This window comes from Oncorhynchus clarkii, unplaced genomic scaffold (assembly GCF_045791955.1).
Source record: "Oncorhynchus clarkii lewisi isolate Uvic-CL-2024 unplaced genomic scaffold, UVic_Ocla_1.0 unplaced_contig_8744_pilon_pilon, whole genome shotgun sequence".
Classification (NCBI taxonomy): Eukaryota; Metazoa; Chordata; class Actinopteri; order Salmoniformes; family Salmonidae; genus Oncorhynchus; species Oncorhynchus clarkii.
Genome location: NW_027260955.1, coordinates 121,666 through 143,137, shown reverse-complemented (window position 1 = coordinate 143,137; position 21,472 = coordinate 121,666). Strand labels below are relative to the sequence as shown.

The 21,472-nt window shown below is 47.1% G+C and overlaps 1 protein-coding gene across 2 annotated transcripts; it reads right to left on the bottom strand.

Moving 5' to 3' along the window:
• Window positions 1-1,164: 1,164 nt before the first annotated feature.
• On the bottom strand, window positions 1,165-21,290 carry LOC139402529 (pirin-like). Of its 2 annotated transcripts, XM_071146525.1 has the most exons (10): window positions 21,123-21,290; window positions 20,666-20,822; window positions 20,441-20,533; window positions 15,157-15,237; window positions 11,801-12,007; window positions 7,598-7,682; window positions 6,656-6,700; window positions 1,750-1,832; window positions 1,600-1,666; window positions 1,165-1,496 (listed from the first exon to the last, which is right to left on the bottom strand). In XM_071146525.1, exons 2-10 carry the CDS (start codon window positions 20,756-20,758, stop codon window positions 1,378-1,380), a joined length of 873 nt encoding a protein of 290 aa, XP_071002626.1. In that variant the 5' UTR covers window positions 20,759-20,822; window positions 21,123-21,290; the 3' UTR covers window positions 1,165-1,377. The 2 variants fall into 2 exon arrangements, with proteins under 2 accessions (XP_071002626.1, XP_071002627.1); XM_071146526.1 differs by lacking the exon at window positions 6,656-6,700.
• Between the last annotated feature and the right edge of the window lie 182 nt (window positions 21,291-21,472).

The window sequence follows — 21,472 nt, the reverse complement described above, 5'->3', positions numbered from 1 at the left end:
GAGGAATGGAGGGAGAGGAGAAAGAGGAGATGTGATAGAGAAGGAAGGAGGAGGGAGAGGAGAAAGAGGAGATGTGATAGAGAGGGAGGGAGGGAGGAGGAGGGAGAAACATGAGATGTGATAGAGAGGGAGGGAGGGAGGAGGAGGGAGAAACAGGAGATGTGAGAGGGAGGGAGGGAGGGAGGAGGAGGGAGAAACAGGAGATGTGATAGAGAGGGAAGGAGGGAGGAGGAGGGAGAAACAGGAGATGTGATAGAGAGGGAAGGAGGAGGGAGAGGAGAAAGAGGAGATGTGATAGAGGAGATGTGATAGAGAGGGAGGAATGGAGGGAGAAACAGGAAGAAACAGGAGATGTGATAGAGAGGGAGGGAGAAACAGGAGATGTGATAGAGGGAGGGAGGAGGAGGGAGAAACAGGAGATGTGATAGAGAGGGAGGAATGGAGGGAGAGGAGAAAGAGGAGATGTGATAGAGAAGGAAGGAGGAGGGAGAGGAGAAAGAGGAGATGTGATAGAGAGGGAGGGAGGGAGGAGGAGGGAGAAACATGAGATGTGATAGAGAGGGAGGGAGGGAGGAGGAGGGAGAAACAGGAGATGTGAGAGGGAGGGAGGGAGGGAGGAGGAGGGAGAAACAGGAGATGTGATAGAGAGGGAAGGAGGGAGGAGGAGGGAGAAACAGGAGATGTGATAGAGAGGGAAGGAGGAGGGAGAGGAGAAAGAGGAGATGTGATAGAGGAGATGTGATAAGAGAGGGAGGAATGGAGGGAGAAACAGGAAGAAACAGGAGATGTGATAGAGAGGGAGGGAGAAACAGGAGATGTGATAGAGGGAGGGAGGAGGAGGGAGAAACAGGAGATGTGATAGAGAGGGAGGGAGGAGGAAGAAACAGGAGATGTGATAGAGAGGGAGGAGGAGGGAGAAACAGGAGATGTGATAGAGAGGGAGGGGAGACCCGCTGTTTCGCAGTACGAGACGTCATTCTGCCAGATGCAAATGGCCCTGAAATGTGAGACGTGGTTGGTTTCCCTCCTTCTCGTAACAGATACCTGCATCTCCTCTGAGGTCTGTCCAAGGACATAATGACTGGAACTAATCAGTGGTTCCATTAGATCGCTTCTGGAGACATCACGGCAGGATAGTTTTATTGAGGTTAAATTAAAAGTGCCTTTTTCATCATTTACATTTCAGTTTAATGGCTTGGAGGCACAGTAACAAAACAAAACAAAAAACAAAACAAAAAAAATCAGTATAAAATGACAACTTAATGATTTAAAAAGAGACAAACACACATCAAGCTGGTTCATGATTAAAATACACTTGGGTCACATGACCATAACAAGACAAGACCTATAACATGATTAGAAGATGTCTGCCGATTCTTAGAAGGAATCCCTGATCTTAGACCTCCAAGCCGTAGCCCTCTCGAACCCATTGGTCCCTGTCCTGTAGTCTCTGACTGCCTGGTTGATCTCCTCTTCTGTGTTCATCACAAACGGACCTGGAGAGAACAAGGAAAGTGTAGTGTGTCACGTGACACATGAACGATCCAATACTGTGGTAACTGACTGGAGTTCAGTGATGTAAAGAAATGAAGGTCTTACCATGCTGGACCACCGGCTCATTGATCGGCTGTCCCGCAATCAAGACAAAATGGCAAACCTCTGATGTCTGGAGAAAGGAGTTTGAGTTGTAGTGAATTTACAATTCCTGAAAACTGTGTTAAGAGTCTGTAAGAAGTTCAGACAGCCTACCTTGTTTTCTACGGCTATGCAGTCTCCATCATCAAACACGATGGTGTGATGTGGCTCCACTTTCTGCTGCTCTGCATCTGGACCTGAAAGAGCAATGGAAAACAGAATAAACTCTACAGACGGGCCCCTGGGATGAAAACAAGATTATTACCTCAAAAGAAATGGCAAACAATACAACTTTAATTTGAGGAATTTTTGTCAAGATTTTAACCCGAGGGAAACACTGCAATCAAGAACCAAAGAAAATGTGCATTTCCTCTCCATCTGACATGGTGAAGTCTGCTTCCTTCATCTGAATACTAAGGTCAAAAGAAATGCTGAAACGCCAAACGCTTCAAGTTGTGGTGGATGTATTTTTCAGACACAGCTGTGCTTGATTTGCCTTACAGACTACACACTCTGTCGATTCAGTGGCATCTCGGTTCAAACCCACCTTAATCTTAGTTACAGCGAACGGTTCAACTTGATTCTGGTTTCAAAACATCTGTCTACAATTAAAAAGGAGCTTTCCGTGAGATCCTACGAAGCAACGATTCCATTTAATCAGATCATAATGCAACTTCCTGTAGAAACAAATATCAACTATGTGCGAAATGTAACAAAAGCCCTTTCTAAATGAGTGAAGAGCACGCTAGCTCTTCTCACGCTAGCTGACATCTATCATAATGAAAATACAACTCCTCCTACTCACGCTAGCTAACATCTATCATAATGAAAATACAACTCCTCCTTCTCACGCTAGCTGACATCTATCATAATGAAAATACAACTCCTCCTTCTCACGCTAGCTGACATCTATCATAATGAAAATACAACTCCTCCTTCTCACGCTAGCTAACATCTATCATAATGAAAATACAACTCCTCCTTCTCACGCTAGCTAACATCTATCATAATGAAAATACAACTCCTCCTTCTCACGCTAGCTAACATCTATCATAATGAAAATACAACTCCTCCTCCTCACGCTAGCTGACATCTATCATAATGAAAATACAACTCCTCCTTCTCACGCTAGCTGACATCTATCATAATGAAAATACAATTCCTCCTTCTCAAATATGTGCTTCCCATTGACAAACAAAAGAAACGTAAAATTTTTACACGTGAAAAAGGACAGGCTTAACGTGTCCTGTATAGACAAACACTGTAGGGAACAGTTCAACTCTGTATAGCAGGGTGTCACAGGACTGTAGGGAATAGTTCAACTCTGTATAGCAGGGTGTCACAGGACTGTAGGGAATAGTTCAACTCTGTATAGCAGGGTGTCACAGAACTGTAGGGAACAGTTCAACTCTGTATAGCAGGGTGTCACAGGACTGTAGGGAATAGTTCAACTCTGTATAGCAGGGTGTCACAGGACTGTAGGGAATAGTTCAACTCTGTATAGCAGGGTGTCACAGGACTGTAGGTGAAACCATTTGTTACAGGTATAGTACCACAAGACATACATCTATTCCTGCGTCCCATATGGCACCCTATTCCCTACATAGTGCACTACTGTTGGCCAGGCCCCATAGGGCACTATATAGGGAAAGGTTGCCCTGGAACATGAATCACAACATGAAGGGTTCAAGTGGGATTTTGTCCCATTCCTAAACCATTACTAGAGTTGCTATTGGCTTCAGATCAGAAGACTACATCCCAACGTTGACATGACATCCCAGAGAGGACGGAGGAGAGGAGGAAGGGAACATCCCAGAGAGGACGGAGGAGATGAGGAAGGGAACATCCGAGAGAGGACAGAGGAGAGGAGAAGAGGAAGGGAACATCCCAGAGATGACAGAGGAGAGGAGAAAGGGAACATCCCAGAGAGGACAGAGGAGAGGAGGAAGGGAACATCCCAGAGAGGACGGAGGAGAGGAGAAAGGGAACATCCCAGAGAGGACAGAGGAGAGGAGAAGAGGAAGGGAACATCCCAGAGAGGATGGAGGAGAAGAGGAAGGGAACATCCCAGAGAGGACAGAGGAGAGGAGAAGAGGAAGGGAACATCCCAGATAGGACGGAGGAGAGGAGAAGAGGAAGGGAACATCCCAGAGAGGACGGAGGAGAGGAGAAGAGGAAGGGAACATCCCAGAGAGGAAGGAGGAGAGGAAGGGAACATCCCAGAGAGGACGGAGGAGAGGAGAAGAGGAAGGGAACATCCCAGAGAGGAAGGAGGAGAGGAAGGGAACATCCCAGAGAGGACGGAGGAGAGGAGAAGAGGAAGGGAACATCCCAGAGAGGAAGGAGGAGAGGAAGGGAACATCCCAGAGAGGACGGAAGAGAGGAGAAGAGGAAGGGAACATCCCAGAGAGGAAGGAGGAGAGGAAGGGAACATCCCAGAGAGGACGGAGGAGAGGAGAAGAGGAAGGGAACATCCCAGAGAGGACGGAGGAGACGAGGAAGGGAACATCCCAGAGAGGACGGAGGAGATGAGGAAGGGAACATCCCAGAGAGGACAGAGGAGATGAGGAAGGGAACATCCCAGAGAGGACAGAGGGGAGGAGATGAGGAAGGGAACATCCCAGAGAGGACGGAGGAGATGAGAAGAGGAAGGGAACATCCCAGAGAAGACAGATGAGAGGAGAAGAGGAAGGGAACATCCCAGAGAGGACGGAGGAGAGGAGAAGAGGAAGGGAACATCCCAGAGAGGACAGAGGAGAGGAGAAGAGGAAGGGAACATCCCAGAGAGGACAGAGGAGAGGAGAAGAGGAAGGGAACATCCTAGAGAGGACAGAGGAGAGGAGATGAGGAAGGGAACATCCCAGAGAAGACAGAGGAGAGGAGAAGAGGAAGGGAACATCCCAGAGAGGACGGAGGAGAAGAGGAAGGGAACATCCCAGAGAGGACAGAGGAGAGGAGAAGAGGAAGGGAACATCCCGGAGAGGAGAAGAGGAAGGGAACATCCCAGAGAGGACAGAGGAGAAGAGGAAGGGAACATCCCAGAGAGGACAGAGGAGAGGAGAAGAGGAAGGGAACATCCCAGAGAGGAAGGAGGAGAGGAAGGGAACATCCCAGAGAGGACAGAGGAGAGGAGAAGAGGAAGGGAACATCCCAGAGAGGACGGAGGAGAGGAGAAGAGGAAGGGAACATCCCAGAGAGGAAGGAGGAGAGGAAGGGAACATCCCAGAGAGGACAGAGGAGAGGAGAAGAGGAAGGGAACATCCCAGAGAGGACAGAGGAGAGGAGGAAGGGAACATCCCAGAGAGGACAGAGGAGATGAGGAAGGGAACATCCCAGAGAGGACAGAGGAGATGAGGAAGGGAACATCCCAGAGAGGACGGAGGAGACGAGGAAGGGAACATCCCAGAGAGGACGGAGGAGATGAGGAAGGGAACATCCCAGAGAGGACGGAGGAGATGAGGAAGGGAACATCCCAGAGAGGACGAAGGAGATGAGGAAGGGAACATCCCAGAGAGGACGGAGGAGATGAGGAAGGGAACATCCCAGAGAGGACGGAGGAGAGGAGAAGAGGAAGGGAACATCCCAGAGAGGACGGAGGAGAGGAGAAGAGGAAGGGAACATCCCAGAGAGGACGGAGGAGAGGAAGGAAACATCCCAGAGAGGACGGAGGAGATGAGGAAGGGAACATCTCAGAGAGGACAGAGGAGATGAGGAAGGGAACATCCTAGAGAGGATGAAGGAGAGGAGAAGAGGAAGGGAACATCCCAGAGAGGACAGAGGAGATGAGAAGAGGAAGGGAACATCCCAGAGAGGACAGAGGAGAGGAGAAGAGGAAGGGAACATCCCAGAGAGGAAGGAGGAGAGGAAGGGAACATCCCAGAGAGGACAGAGGAGAGGAGAAGAGGAAGGGAACATCCCAGAGAGGATGGAGGAGAGGAGAAGAGGAAGGGAACATCCCAGAGAGGAAGGAGGAGAGGAAGGGAACATCCCAGAGAGGACAGAGGAGAGGAGAAGAGGAAGGGAACATCCCAGAGAGGACAGAGGAGAGGAGGAAGGGAACATCCCAGAGAGGACAGAGGAGATGAGGAAGGGAACATCCCAGAGAGGACAGAGGAGATGAGGAAGGGAACATCCCAGAGAGGACGGAGGAGACGAGGAAGGGAACATCCCAGAGAGGACGGAGGAGATGAGGAAGGGAACATCCCAGAGAGGACGGAGGAGATGAGGAAGGGAACATCCCAGAGAGGACGAAGGAGATGAGGAAGGGAACATCCCAGAGAGGACGGAGGAGATGAGGAAGGGAACATCCCAGAGAGGACGGAGGAGAGGAGAAGAGGAAGGGAACATCCCAGAGAGGACGGAGGAGAGGAGAAGAGGAAGGGAACATCCCAGAGAGGACGGAGGAGAGGAAGGGAACATCCCAGAGAGGACGGAGGAGATGAGGAATGGAACATCTCAGAGAGGACAGAGGAGATGAGGAAGGGAACATCCTAGAGAGGATGAAGGAGAGGAGAAGAGGAAGGGAACATCCCAGAGAGGACAGAGGAGATGAGAAGAGGAAGGGAACATCCAGAGAGGACAGAGGAGAGGAGATGAGGAAGGGAACATCCCAGAGAGGACGGAGGACGGAGGAGAGGAAGGGAACATCCCAGAGAGGACGGAGGAGATGAGGAAGGGAACATCCCAGAGAGGACGGAGGAGATGAGGAAGGGAACATCCCAGAGAGGACGGAGGAGAGGAGAAGAGGAAGGGAACATCCCAGAGAGGACGGAGGAGAGGAGATGAGGAAGGGAACATCCCAGAGAGGACGGAGGAGATGAGGAAGGGAACATTATTAAATAAATGCACCTGCTCTGTTTGATTGTCTCTCTCTCTGGACGAGGGACAGCAACAAGATGCAGAGTGTTTCTGAACCACTACCAAACACAACACTGTTCTGGGTGACCATCAACATGAGGCTGCAGGGCAGTTAGGAACTAATGGAAAACTGTTCAACAGAAACTAAATAGAGGAAACTCACCAACACAGACAGATCCTGCCAGTGTGTAGATAAACGAGGTCCATCCTAGCAGAGATGATAGAAAAACTGTTGTTTTGGACTGGCATTGATAATGCATTTTGTTACCTCATTAACAAGTTAACTGTCACAGTATACACAACAATCACGACATTTATAAAGCCTCATATTCTAAATGATGTGACTTGGTGGGCGAGTCTGACCACTTGGTATACCGACGTCTTGCCATGTGAGCTGTGGGCCATAACACTGAGATGGCCTCATTTCTAATCCACCATAGGGCCCTGTAATACGATGACGTGGGAGCCATCCATTCAACGCACCAACCCTGACTGTGTACACACACACACACACACACACACACACGTAATGGACTACTGAACATCTTACGTATGGTATAATGTGACCATTCAACACAGCACCACCGACTCCCTAGCAACCACACAGCACCACCGACTCCATAGCAACCACACAGCACCACTGACTCCATAGCAACCACACAGCACCACCGACTCCATAGCAACCACACAGCACCAGACTCCATAGAGAACAGGCAGGGTGACCATGGAAACCAAGCCAGTTGTATAAACTTTAGAAGACTCCTAACCCCTGGAGTCTGTTCTGTTTGTCACAGACAGTAGATAGCAACTTTCTCCCACCACAAACCAATGTCAGGTACAGTACAGTTCCCACAATGAGAAAGCGTGTGTCATACACACCACACAGCACTTAGCTAGGGTTTGAGTTGAAAGGTTCTGCTAACTTTACTGAAAAGGTTAACAGATTTAGTGCCAGATTGTGGATGAATGGAGCACACAGAACAATATCGCTACAGTAGACCAAGCTCTGGTCCATGGTGTTACATGCAGCTAGAGCTTTCTTCAAGGAGCACGTAACGCCCTGGACCAGAGCCACAGAAGGCCTATTCAGTAAAGATAGTTTTACCTGAAGGAACTGGTTGTACATGCTTGGCTCCTCCATCCAGCTTGAAGTCCAGATACAGTGTTGGAGTCCTGGTGAAGATTTTTGACTGGACAAAAAAAAGGACAAGACATTTATAGTATTTCCCTGACCCCCAACATTCCAGGCAGCACCCCTTTAAACACCTAGCACCCTGATCTGTTGGTGTTACCCTTCCCACTCCCTCTTTTAACACCTAGCACCCTGATCTGTTGGTGTTACCCTTCCCACTTCCTCTTTTAACACCTAGCACCCTGATCTGTTGGTGTTACCCTTCCCACTTCCTCTTTTAACACCTAGCACCCTGATCTGTTGGTGTTACCCTTCCCACTTCCTCTTTTAACACCAAGCACCCTGATCTGTTGGTGTTACCCTTCCCACTTCCTCTTTTAACAGTATATTTTAGAATTTTTTAAGTATATTTTAGTATACTATAAACAAACAGTATCCTTTCAGTTGAGTGTAGTAGCGCTTCGCCTGTCTACCGGAAGTTGATGCTGTTGCTATGTAACTCCTTGCTAGTTTGTTAGCATAGACATCTTACGACTTCAGAACGCAGACTATACCACTTAGCTAAGCTAAGAATGACGTGAATAATCAAGTTAATAAATGTTGGGTAGGTAGTTAGATAGCATATAGTTAATATACTGGAAAGTTCAATGTATTAGTAGCCAACTAACATTACGTAGCTAGCTAACATACCAGTACATACAAGCAATTGTTGTAATGATGTGCGGTTCGTAAGGCTAGCGTAGCTAACAATTTGTAAGCCAGCATAACGTGTAACGTAACTTATTTGAAAAGTCATTACTTTATTACATCGCTCAACATTTCTTTAACATTTGTCATAATTAGTTTAAAGCAATGAATTTGTATCCGCTCTCATCAGACTTCTGCTGCTCGTGTCTCTGTCACTAACAGATACAGGCATGGGTCGTAACTCAACAAGTCACTCGAAAGGCAAGGCACTCTGGAGAATAAGGCTTTACACTAAGCAGTGTGCTCATTTAACACTGAAAGTGTGGACCAGTATAGACACTGGACCAGTGTTAAATGTAACACTCTCAGTGTTTATTTAACACTGAAGAATATGCTGTGACGGTATCAGTGATCACCATAACAGTGAGTTAGTGTAACATTTTAATGCCACTGGTGTTGGAAAGTATCAGTGTTAAAAGGGCAACACTTTGAAAAACGTAAATTCAACACTTTCTGGTGGTTCTCATATAAACACTTAAAAAGTGTGAAATTGAACAATCACAGTGTGTTTTACCAATCAAATTTAGCTGCTCAGCTCCAGTCCCACCCAGCCCAGTCCCACTCCCAGCCCCACCCAGCCCCACCCCCAGTCCCACCCAGTCCCAGCCCCACCCAGCCCCAGTCCCAGTCCCACCCAGTCCCAGCTCAGTCCCACCCCCAGTCCCAGTCCAGTCCCACCCCCAGTCCCAATACATTTACATACAGATAACCGCCAAAATGAAGGAAACACAAATGAGGAATACAAAATATATTGAAAGCAGGTGCTTCCACACAGGTGTGGTTCCTGAGTTAATTAAGGAATTAACATCCCATCATGCTTAGGGTTCTGTATAATGTGTGTTGTGTCTCAGTCACCAGATCTCAATCCAATTGAACACTTACGGGAGATTCTGGACCAGCGCCGGAGACAGCGTTTTCCACCACCATCAACAAAACACAAAATGATGGAATTTCTAGTGGAAAAATGGTGTCGCATCCCTCAGATTGTAGAATCTACGTTGCATTGAAGCTGTTCTGGCAGCTCGTGGTGCCCAATGACATGTTAAAACACTTTATTTTGGTGTTTCCTTTATTTTGACAGTTACCTGTCTATTACCCTGTTGGACATCGTTAGCCTCTCTGCCGGTCTGTAGTGTCTCCCCCTGCCCTGTAGTAACCAGAGGCAACCCGTTTCCCAGCTTCAACACATTTTCATCTGTAAAATGACAAACCTTATGGACGTCATTAGAAACTCTGTCTGTCTCCACTCCTGCCCTAGAGTAACCCCGCCAGGCAATACGGTCCCAGCGATGCCCCGCCCCTTTCTTAGCTTCAACACATTTTCATCTGTAAAATGACAAATCTTATAGACGTCATTAGAAACTCTGTCTGTCAGTCTCCACTCCTGCCCTAGAGTAACCCCAAACCCAACCGGCCCTGGTCAAATTTACATCTGAAACATGACAAACCCACTTCCCCAGAAACCTGCAACTCATTTCCTGTCTCGTCTAACTCAGCAGACAGACACAGAGAAAATAAGGAGGAGAAGGAGGGGGGGGAGAAAGAGGATGGATACTCGTGAAGACGTAATTGCCTGCAAACGTCACATGATGAAGCTGAATGTCTTGTGGTTGGTTGGGATTTCTGGCGAGTCATATCTAGGCCTGAGGCTTTCAACATCTCAGTCATTGTATTGTATAAAGTTTTCTGGCTTTGATATGGGCAAGACCCCAGCACATCATATCAACAGCCGACACTAAGTATTCATTATGTATAATACAGTGACAAAGGAACAATGATGATGACAATGATGGAGATGATAAACTCCCCCCCCCTTTTCATCCACTGTGGTTTTGGGCCTGTGATTACAAATGCGTTACATTGTAGGGTGAGAAATATATAAATCTATACATGTTCTTATGGCTGTTTGTTATGACTTCCACATGACATCAACCAGTGTTTCTCCTAAATGCGTTTAGTAGCGGCGTACTGCCGTTGCTAATTCGTGGACGCCACCGAAAAACGTATATAAAAATAAGAAATGATTTTACCATCCCGTGGTGCACCGCTGCTAAGCGCATATAGGGGAAACACTGGTTGATGCCATGTGGAAGTCAGAACAAACATCCATAAGAACTTGTATAAACTTAAATAACTAAAACCCAGATAAAATATGTAGAAAATATAATAGAGCAATATATATATATATTTTAATGATTACCTTTGAGAACTAACAATCCCCCCAAATAAAAAATAAACAGTCGGGGAGAATCCAAAATGTAAGAAATATCATGTCAGGGGGCCCCCATTGATTTTATTATAATGTTTGAGTCATTCAGATAGCATAAGAACAAGGCATAAGCCATGATAAAATGTGTAGAATTGAAGGAATTTAGCTTTAAAATCTTCTCTCAGCCCTATGGCACATTTTTTTTGAATGGCATGAAATTAGCTTTAAAAAAAATAGCACAATGTTCTCTCTGCCCCACGGCAAAATGTATAGAATTGCAGGAAATTTGCTTTAAAACAGCAGCAGTTTGTCTCTGCGGCCAAGAAGAGGGTCTCTAAAACCGCACAACTGGCCACACCCACTACCACCACCCGGGTTATGGTTAGTATGGTGCTCCTCACCTGTACACCCAGGGTTATGGTTAGTATGGTGCTCCTGACCTGTACACCCAGGGTTATGGTTAGTATGGTGCTCCTCACCTGTACACCCAGGGTTATGGTTAGTATGGTGCTCCTCACCTGTACACCCAGGGTTATGGTTAGTATGGTGCTCCTCACCTGTACACCCAGGGTTATGGTTAGTATGGTGCTCCTCACCTGTACACCCAGGGTTATGGTTAGTATGGTGCTCCTCACCTGTACACCCAGGGTTATGGTTAGTATGGTGCTCCTCACCTGTACACCCAGGGTTAAGGTTAGTATGGTGCTCCTCACCTGTACACCCAGGGTTATGGTTAGTATGGTGCTCCTGACCTGTACACCCAGGGTTATGGTTAGTATGGTGCTCCTGACCTGTACACCCAGGGTTATGGTTAGTATGGTGCTCCTCACCTGTACACCCAGGGTTATGGTTAGTATGGTGCTCCTGACCTGTACACCCAGGGTTATGGTTAGTATGGTGCTCCTCACCTGTACACCCAGGGTTATGGTTAGTATGGTGCTCCTGACCTGTACACCCAGGGTTATGGTTAGTATGGTGCTCCTGACCTGTACACCCAGGGTTATGGTTAGTATGGTGCTCCTGACCTGTACACCCAGGGTTATGATTAGTATGGTGCTCCTCACCTGTACACCCAGGGTTATGGTTAGTATGGTGCTCCTCACCTGTACACCCAGGGTTATGGTTAGTATGGTGCTCCTCACCTGTACACCCAGGGTTATGGTTAGTATGGTGCTCCTCACCTGTACACCCAGGGTCATGGTTAGTATGGTGCTCCTCACCTGTACCCCCAGGGCCTGTCCAGAGATGACGGCCACAGTGACCCCCTCCCTGCTGGGCTTGGGGACCTGGCTGTCCTTCAGCTCCTGGTACTGGGGCTCCACCATCTTGTCCTCCCTCCTCAGGTTGACCCACAGCTGCAGGCCCTGGACGGGCTCCTCAGACACGGGCATCTCTGCATGGACCACCCCTCTGCCTGCCGTCATCCACTTATGAAGAGACAAGGACACAGACACACAGATACAGACACAGAAACACACACACACAGATACAGAGAGGCATAGACACACAGAGACAGAGAGGGAGAGGGACAGACACACAGAGAGGCATGGACACACAGAGACGGACACAGAAACACACACACACAGATACAGAGAGGCATGGACACACAGAGACGGACACAGAAACACACACACACAGATACAGAGAGGCATGGACACACAGAGACGGACACAGAAACACACACACACAGATACAGAGAGGCATAGACACACAGAGACGGACACAGAAACACACACACACAGATACAGAGAGGGACAGACACACACACACAGATACAGAGAGGGACAGACACATACACACAGATACAGAGAGGCATAGACACACAGAGACGGACACAGAAACACACACACACAGATACAGAGAGGCATAGACACACAGAGACGGACACAGAAACACACACACACAGATACAGAGAGGCATAGACACACAGAGACGGACACAGAAACACACACACACAGATACAGAGAGGCATAGACACACAGAGACGGACACAGAAACACACACACACAGAGACAGAGAGGCATAGACACACAGAGACGGACACAGAAACACACACACACAGATACAGAGAGGCATAGACACACAGAGACGGACACAGAAACACACACACACAGATACAGAGAGGCATAGACACACAGAGACGGACACAGAAACACACACACACAGATACAGAGAGGCATAGACACACAGAGACGGACACAGAAACACACACACACAGATACAGAGAGGCATAGACACACAGAGACGGACACAGAAACACACATACACAGATACAGAGAGGGACAGACACACACACACACACACAAAACACAATTACTAACCACATAAAGGAGAATTGTACAGTATAATATACATGAAATCAGTGTTGTCTGATATGATTTCCATAATAAATCACCCATGTGGACTTAATACTGGAACTAACTGGTTTCCAGGAGGAAATTAACTTCACATTTACACATTTCGTTCCCCAGTGCTGTGATATGTACCTAGTGGATGTCTATCTTCCCCAGTGCTGTGATATGTACCTAGTGGATGTCTATCTTCCCCAGTGCTGTGATATGTACCTAGTGGATGTCTATCTTCCCCAGTGCTGTGATATGTAGCTAGTGGATGTTCATTGTTCTTCTCAAAGCTCCGCTAACATTAAAAGAACACACTGGAAGGTTGTGTTCAAAATGGCCGCTACTACTTTTGGTCCAGAGGCTAAGCTGTGCACTAAATAGGGTCTAGAGCCCTCAAACTCAACGTTGGACCTCGAAGCCAGTTCCACTGCGTGTTCTCTACGTCCCCTCTAATCAGGGACTGATTTAGTCCTGGGAAACCAGGTGTGTGCAATTCATCATCAGGTAAAACAGAAAACCAGCAGGCTCCAGACCTCGTAAGGTAAGAGTTGAGTACCCCTGGTCTAGAGAATAAGGGCTCAGGGAATAGGGGTTTTAGCCAAAAGTAGTGCACTATATAGGGAAAAGGGAGTCATTTCTGATGCAACTTTTCAGTGCCCTGAGGGTGATGCAGCGTTGCTGTGGGAAGCTAATTGAGCAATAACACTTAAAACTTTCGTCAGCAGCTTTCCCCTCCTGTTCCACTGTGAGGAAACCCGTCTGCCCTGGGTTAGTAGCTCCAGCCCCCCCCCCCCCCCAATGGTGTTTGTCTATACCGCTCTCTCTCTCTCGCTGTTGCACACACACACACACACACACACACACACACACACACACACACACACACACACACACACAAGTCTCTTGTAGTAGTATCTTGGTATTTTATCAGGATCCCTGTTAGCTGTTGCACGCACACACACACACCATGTCTCTTGTAGTAGTATCTTGGTATTTTATCAGGATCCCTGTTAGCTGTTGCACACACACACACACACACACACACACACCAAGTCTCTTGTAGTAGTATCTTGGTATTTTATCAGGATCCCTGTTAGCTGTTGCACACACACACACACACACACACACACACACACACCAAGTCTCTTGTAGTAGTATCTTGGTATTTTATCAGGATCCCTGTTAGCTGTTGCACGCACACACACACACCATGTCTCTTGTAGTAGTATCTTGGTATTTTATCAGGATCCCTGTTAGCTGTTGCACACACACACACACACACACACACACACCAAGTCTCTTGTAGTAGTATCTTGGTATTTTATCAGGATCCCTGTTAGCTGTTGCACACACACACACACACACACACACACACACACACACACACACACACACACACACACACACACACACACACCAAGTCTCTTGTAGTAGTATCTTAGTATTTTATTAGGATCCCCGTTAGCTGTTGCACACACACACACACACACACACACACACACACACACACACACACACACACACACCAAGTCTCTTGTAGTAGTATCTTGGTATTTTATCAGGATCCCTGTTAGCTGTTGAGAAAGAAGCAGCTCCTCTTACTGGGTCCACACAGAACATGACATAATTTAGTCTCCTCAACTTGTTCAACAGCCACACCATTCATGACCAGATTCAGCTGAGGTCCAGAACTTAGGGAATGATTTGTACCAAATACAAAGCTCTTAGTTTTAGAGATGTTCAGGACCAGTTTATTACTGGCCACACATTCCAAAACAGACTGCAACTCTTTAAGGGTTTCAGTGACTTCATTAGCTGTGGTTTCTGATGTGTACATGGTTGAATCATCAGCATACATACACACACATGCTTTGTTTAATGCCAGTGGCATTAGTGTCTATTTAGTGCCTATTAAACCACTTCCTGGTTGATGCTGACTGACTGACCAGGGACAACAGCTTTACGACTGCTGCATGGGAAAAACACAGGAAATGCTCCTGAAGGCACGATGCTTCATTGGTTCTGGTGGGAGTATGGTGAAGAGTAGGAACCTACATACCGTACTGTGAGTGCCCACTAGGTGTTTCTCTACCTGTAAAGCCCCTGGTTTCAGTAGTCCAGAGTGGCCACAGAAATCCTCATGGCATTATGATGCTTCATTGGTTCTGGTGGGAGTATGGTGAAGAGTAGGAACCTACATACCGTACTGTGAGTGCCACTAGGTGTTTCTCTACCTGTAAATCCCCTGGTTTCAGTAGTCCAGAGTGGCCACAGAAATCCTCATGGGCTGAAACGCCTTTCAGTAGGTAGGTCACCTAAACAAAGACGAAACAGATCCAAATATATTCACAAACCCACAGATGAGCCATTGCTGATTTTATATAACAGCTTGAGAGGCAAAACAAAACATTAACTGTGCTCTGCAGTTACCCCTCCCCAAAATACCAACCATGTCTAGAGAAGTGGAAAACAACTTTCTCTAAGTCTTTGCCAATTGAGGTTGAGATTAGGAAAGAGATGAATGAATCTCGGTTGTAAACATGAATGGTTTGGGAAGGAAATCTCATCATAAAGGTTGTAAGACTGGAAAGCATAGTATGGTAAATCATTGATTTCATATTTTCCTCGTGCAAGTCTAACAGATTGAATATGTACAGTGTGTGTGTGTGTGTGTGTGTGTGTGTGTGTGTGTGTGTGTGTGTGTGTGTGTGTGTGTGTGTGTGTGTGTGTGTGTGTGTGTGTGTGTAATGCAGTGTCCGTTGAGCAGGACAGACAAGAGCACGTGTTCACTCCCCGTGTCCATACCACTGCCACATGGACTGAGGTCAAAACGGACAGGAAGTAGAAAGCTATAGAGGTTAGAGGTAAACATCTGTCTCTCAGAGAGGCTTCTAAACCTCCAGCCAGGGGGGCGAGAGCCTCTCTCTGATCTGGCAGCGCACGCGGCTTTGAGCTCTGAGATGTAACAGTGAGCCAACACACCTGCTGCATGGAATGCTGGGCCGTGGGCGCTTCAGCCCCGCCCCCGTCAGGTCTGGTCCAGTCCGCGGCCAGATGGACACTAAGCTACACAGATACAGTATCGGCTGGGCCTATGGCCTCATCTGGTCTGGGCCATGGTATGTTAGGTTACACATGCATATACAGTGTCAGCTGGTCTGGGCCATGGTAGACGGTATGTTAGGTTACATATGTATCTACAGTATCGGCTGGGCCTATGGCCTCATCTGGTCTGGGCCATGGTAGACGCTAGGCTAGGTTACACATGTATCTACAGTATCGGCTGGGCCTATGGCCTCATCTGGTCTGGGCCATGGTATGTTTGGTTACACATGTATCTACAGTATCAGCTGGGCCTATGGCCTCATCTGGTCTGGGCCATGGTAGACGCCAGGCTAGGTTACACATGTATCTACAGTATCGGCTGGGCCTATGGCCTCATCTGGTCTGGGCCATGGTATGTTTGGTTACACATGTATCTACAGTATCAGCTGGGCCTATGGCCTCATCTGGTCTGGGCCATGGTAGACGCTAGGCTAGGTTACACATGTATCTACAGTATCGGCTGGGCCTATGGCCTCATCTGGTCTGGGCCATGGTATGTTTGGTTACACATGTATCTACAGTATCAGCTGGGCCTATGGCCTCATCTGGTCTGGGCCATGGTAGACGCTAGGCTAGGTTACACATGTATCTACAGTATCGGCTGGGCCTATGGCCTCATCTGGTCTGGGCCATGGTATGTTTGGTTACACACGTATCTACAGTATCAAAAACAGGCCGAGACTTTTCTATTAAAAACACTTGTTTTGACTCTATAAATTCCCACTGTGGACCATCGCCTTTATGGTTGAGGAAACCGTGATTCACCAACACCACTTCCAAAGCAGAAGTTTAATTTCCCTCCTCCCCTCTGTCTAAATATGTGATATTGGTGGGTTTTCATTCAAACCCCAGTATACAAACCTATTGAGAAGCTTTCTCTGGACGAGGCTTACACTACAGTAGGCCTGTTAGTGCCATCTGCTGGTCGTTAGCAGGAAGTGCATCAATGGTGTATGTGCCTCACCCTCCCGCATCACTAAGGGTGTATGAGCCTCACCCTCCCTCATCATTAATGGTGTATGTGTGCCACACCCTCCCTCATCAATAATGGTGTATGTGCCACACCCTTCCATATCATTAATGGTGTATGTGCCACACCCTCCTTCATCATTAATGGTGTATGTGCCACACCCTACCTCATCATTAATGGTGTATGTGCCTCACCCTCCCTCGTCATTAATGGTGTATGTGCCACACCCTCCTTCATAATTAATGGTGTATGTGCCTCACCCTCCCTCATCATTAACGGCGTATGTGCCTCATCCTCCCTCGTCATTAATGGTGTATGTGCATCACCCTCCCTCATCATTAATGGTATATGGCGAGCAGGCCTTTCTAATCGACCTGGCCCGGGTATCCTGGAAGGATATTGACCTCATCCCGTCAGTTGAGGATGCCTGGTCATTCTTTAAAAGTAACTTCCTCACCATCTTACATAAGCATGCTCCGTTCAAAAAATGCAGAACTAAGAACAGATATAGCCCTTGGTTCACTCCAGACCTGACTGCCCTCGACCAGCACAAAAACATCCTGTGGCGGACTGCAATAGCATTGAATAGTCCCCGCGATATGCAACTGTTCAGGGAAGTCAGGAACCAATACACGCAGTCTGTCAGGAAAGCAAAGGCCAGCTTTTTCAAGCAGAAATTTGCATCCTGTAGCTCTAACTCCAAAAAGTTCTGGGACACTGTAAAGTCCATGGAGAACAAGAGCACCTCCTCCCAGCTGCCCACTGCACTGAGGCTAGGTAACACGGTCACCACCGATAAATCCATGATTATCGAAAACTTCAACAAGCATTTCTCAACGGCTGGCCATGCCTTCCGCCTGGCTACTCCAACCTCAGCCAACCGCTCCGCCCCCCCGCAGCTACTCGCCCAAGCCTCTCCAGGTTCTCCTTTACCCAAATCCAGATAGCAGATGTTCTGAAAGAGCTGCAAAAGCTGGACCCGTACAAATCAGCTGGTCTTGACAATCTGGACCCTCTATTTTCTGAAACTATCCGCCGCCATTGTCGCAACCCCTATTACCAGCCTGTTCAACCTCTCTTTCATATCGTCTGAGATCCCCAAGGATTGGAAAGCTGCCGCAGTCATCCCCCTCTTCAAAGGGGGAGACACCCTGGACCCAAACTGTTACAGACCTATATCCATCCTGCCCTGCCTATCTAAGGTCTTCGAAAGCCTAGTCAACAAACAGATCACTGACCATCTCGAATCCCACCGTACCTTCTCCGCTATGCAATCTGGTTTCAGAGCTGGTCATGGGGGCACCTCAGCCACGTTCAAGGTACTAAACGATATCATAACCGCCATCGATAAGAGACATTACTGTGCAGCCGTCTTCATCGACCTGGCCAAGGCTTTCGACTCTGTCAATCACCATATTCTTATCGGCAGACTCAGTAGCCTCGGTTTTTCTAATGACTGCCTTGCCTGGTTCACCAACTACTTTGCAGACAGAGTTCAGTGTGTCAAATCAGAGGGCATGTTGTCCGGTCCTCTGGCAGTCTCCATGGGGGTGCCACAGGGTTCAATTCTCGGGCTGACTCTTTTTTCTGTTTATATCAATGATGTTGCTCTTGCTGCGGGCGATTCCCTGATCCACCTCTACACAGACGACACCATTCTGTATACTTCTGGCCCTTCCTTGGACACTGTGCTATCTAACCTCCAAACGAGCTTCAATGCCATACAACACTCCTTCCGTGGCCTCCAACTGCTCTTAAACGCTAGTAAAACCAAATGCATGCTTTTCAACCGTTCGCTGCCTGCACCTGCACGCCCGACTAGCATCACCACCCTGGATGGTTCCGACCTAGAATATGTGGACATCTATAAGTACCTAGGTGTCTGGCTAGACTGTAAACTCTCCTTCCAGACTCATATCAAACATCTCCAATCTAAAATCAAATCTAGGGTCGGCTTTCTATTCCGCAACAAAGCCTCCTTCACTCACGCAGCCAAACTTACCCTAGTAAAACTGACTATCCTACCGATCCTCGACTTCGGCAATGTCATCTACAAAATAGCTTCCAATACTCTACTGGATGCAGTTTATCACAGTGCCATCCGTTTTGTTACTAAAGCACCTTATACCACCCACCACTGCGACCTGTATGCTCTAGTCGGCTGGTCCTCGCTACATATTCGTCGCCAGACCCACTGGCTCCAGGTCATCTACAAGTCCATGCTAGGTAATGCTCCGCCTTATCTCAGTTCACTGGTTACGATGGCAACACCCACCCGTAGCACGCGCTCCAGCAGGTGTATCTCACTGATCATCCCTAAAGCCAACACCTCATTTGGCCGCCTTTCCTTCCAGTTCTCTGCTGCCTGTGACTGGAACGAATTGCAAAAATCGCTGAAGTTGGAGACTTTTATCTCCCTCACCAACTTTAAACATCTGCTATCTGAGCAGCTAACCGATCGCTGCAGCTGTACATAGTCCATCGGTAAATAGCCCACCCAATTTACCTACCTCATCCCCATACTGTTTTTATTTATTTACTTTTCTGCTCTTTTGCACACCAGTGTCTCTACCTGTACATGACCATCTGTTCATTTATCACTCCAGTGTTAATCTGCTAAATTGTAATTATTTGCCCAACTCCTCATGCCTTTTGCACACAATGTATATAGACTTTTTTTTCTACTGTGTTATTGACTTGTTTATTGTTTACTCCATCTGTAACTCTGTGTTGTTGTTGGTTCACACTGCTATGCTTTATCTTGGCCAGGTCGCAGTTGTAAATGAGAACTTGTTCTCAACTAGCCTACCTGGTTAAATAAAGGTGAAATAAAAAAATAAATTAAAAAAAATAAAATCCTCCCTCATCATGAATGGTGTATGTGCCTCACCCTCCATCATTAATGGTGTACGTGCCTCACCCTCCCTCATCATTAATGGTGTACGTGCCTCACCCTCCCTCATCATTAATGGTGTACGTGCCTCACCCTCCCTCATCATTAATGGTGTACGTGCCTCACCCTCCCTCATCATTAATGGTGTACGTGCCTCACCCTCCCTCATCATTAAATGGTGTACGTGCCTCATCCTCCCTCATCATTAATGGTGTACGTGCCTCATCCTCCCTCACCATTAATGGTGTATGTGCCTCACCCTCCCTCACCATTAATGGTGTATGTGCCTCATCCTCCCTCATCATTAATGGTATGTGCCTCATCCTCCCTCATCATTAATGGTACGTGCCTCACCTTCCCTCAACGGCGTCATATGAACCTGTTATTCCACATGACGGTCCGATCTGCCAGGGCTTCAGTCAGAACACAACATTGTATCACTCCAGATAGAGAGAGACAGTGTAGATGCTGCATCGCGCTAGCTAGACAGGCAGAGAGAGAGAGAGAGAGAGAGAGAGAGAGAGAGAGAGAGAATAGATAGCCTACTCACGGTCTCAAATCCTCTGTGGGGGTGATCGGGGAAGCCAGATGGCTTTTTGACTTTGAACTCATCCAACATCAAGAAAGGATCCAGGTTAATCAGCTGAAATACATGGATGGACAATATATCAGCCTACCATGTCATAATATGTGGTTTAGTTTGGTATTTTAAAAGGATATTATTAAACATGATAAACTAGGCAGATGTAAGACAGACAGCATGACAGTAACTCACCTCCTTTCTTCCTATGCTTCTGCGGACATGTGCTCCCACACCTTCTACCTGCTCCACACTCAACACCGTCTTCACAACTCTTCTTATCCTCATTGTAGAGGATAGGGTTATTTACTAGTAGTACCTTATTTATTATGGTACACCTTGAACAAAAATACTGAAGAGAAAAGGAAAAATAACTGCATTGAATATATAGCCTAAGCCTTCAAATACCCACCGTTATTGTTCAACGTCAATACAAAACATCACGTTAAGACCAAACACTATACCGAGTGTTTTGTTATTAGATGTTACAATATTTCTTATTTTGCTAAGACTTTTATTGGGATAATATGGAGTAAAAATACAACATGACAGAGCAATAACAGCATCGGTCTCTAGCTAGGATAAATTAAGTTAAGCGGACTTCTCCGTGGAGTAGAGTTTACTTTGATACACGAAACTCAATGTCACTAACCTTGCAGAAGTTGAATGTGGACTCAACAAGACTAATTTACTCCGAATATCAACTAGAATCAGACAAGCACGTATTGTAGGCTGTCAAATCCTCCCAGTGTGTAGGCAACAACAGAATTATAAACCTATCATCTTCCAAGCGCAGTCATGTTGTTGTCGCGGTTACCAACAGTGCATCTGTTGCGCATGTGCGGACATGAAGGGCGTGATTAACCGCACGGGATTAGTTTGAATAAAAAAAGAGGGAGGGTTATTTTTCATTCTCAGATAAAAAGGGGTGAGGTGCAGTTTATTAGGAAGGGGGGAGTTTATTCTGAGCTCGGAAGGGGTGAGGTGTAGGTTATTCTCAGA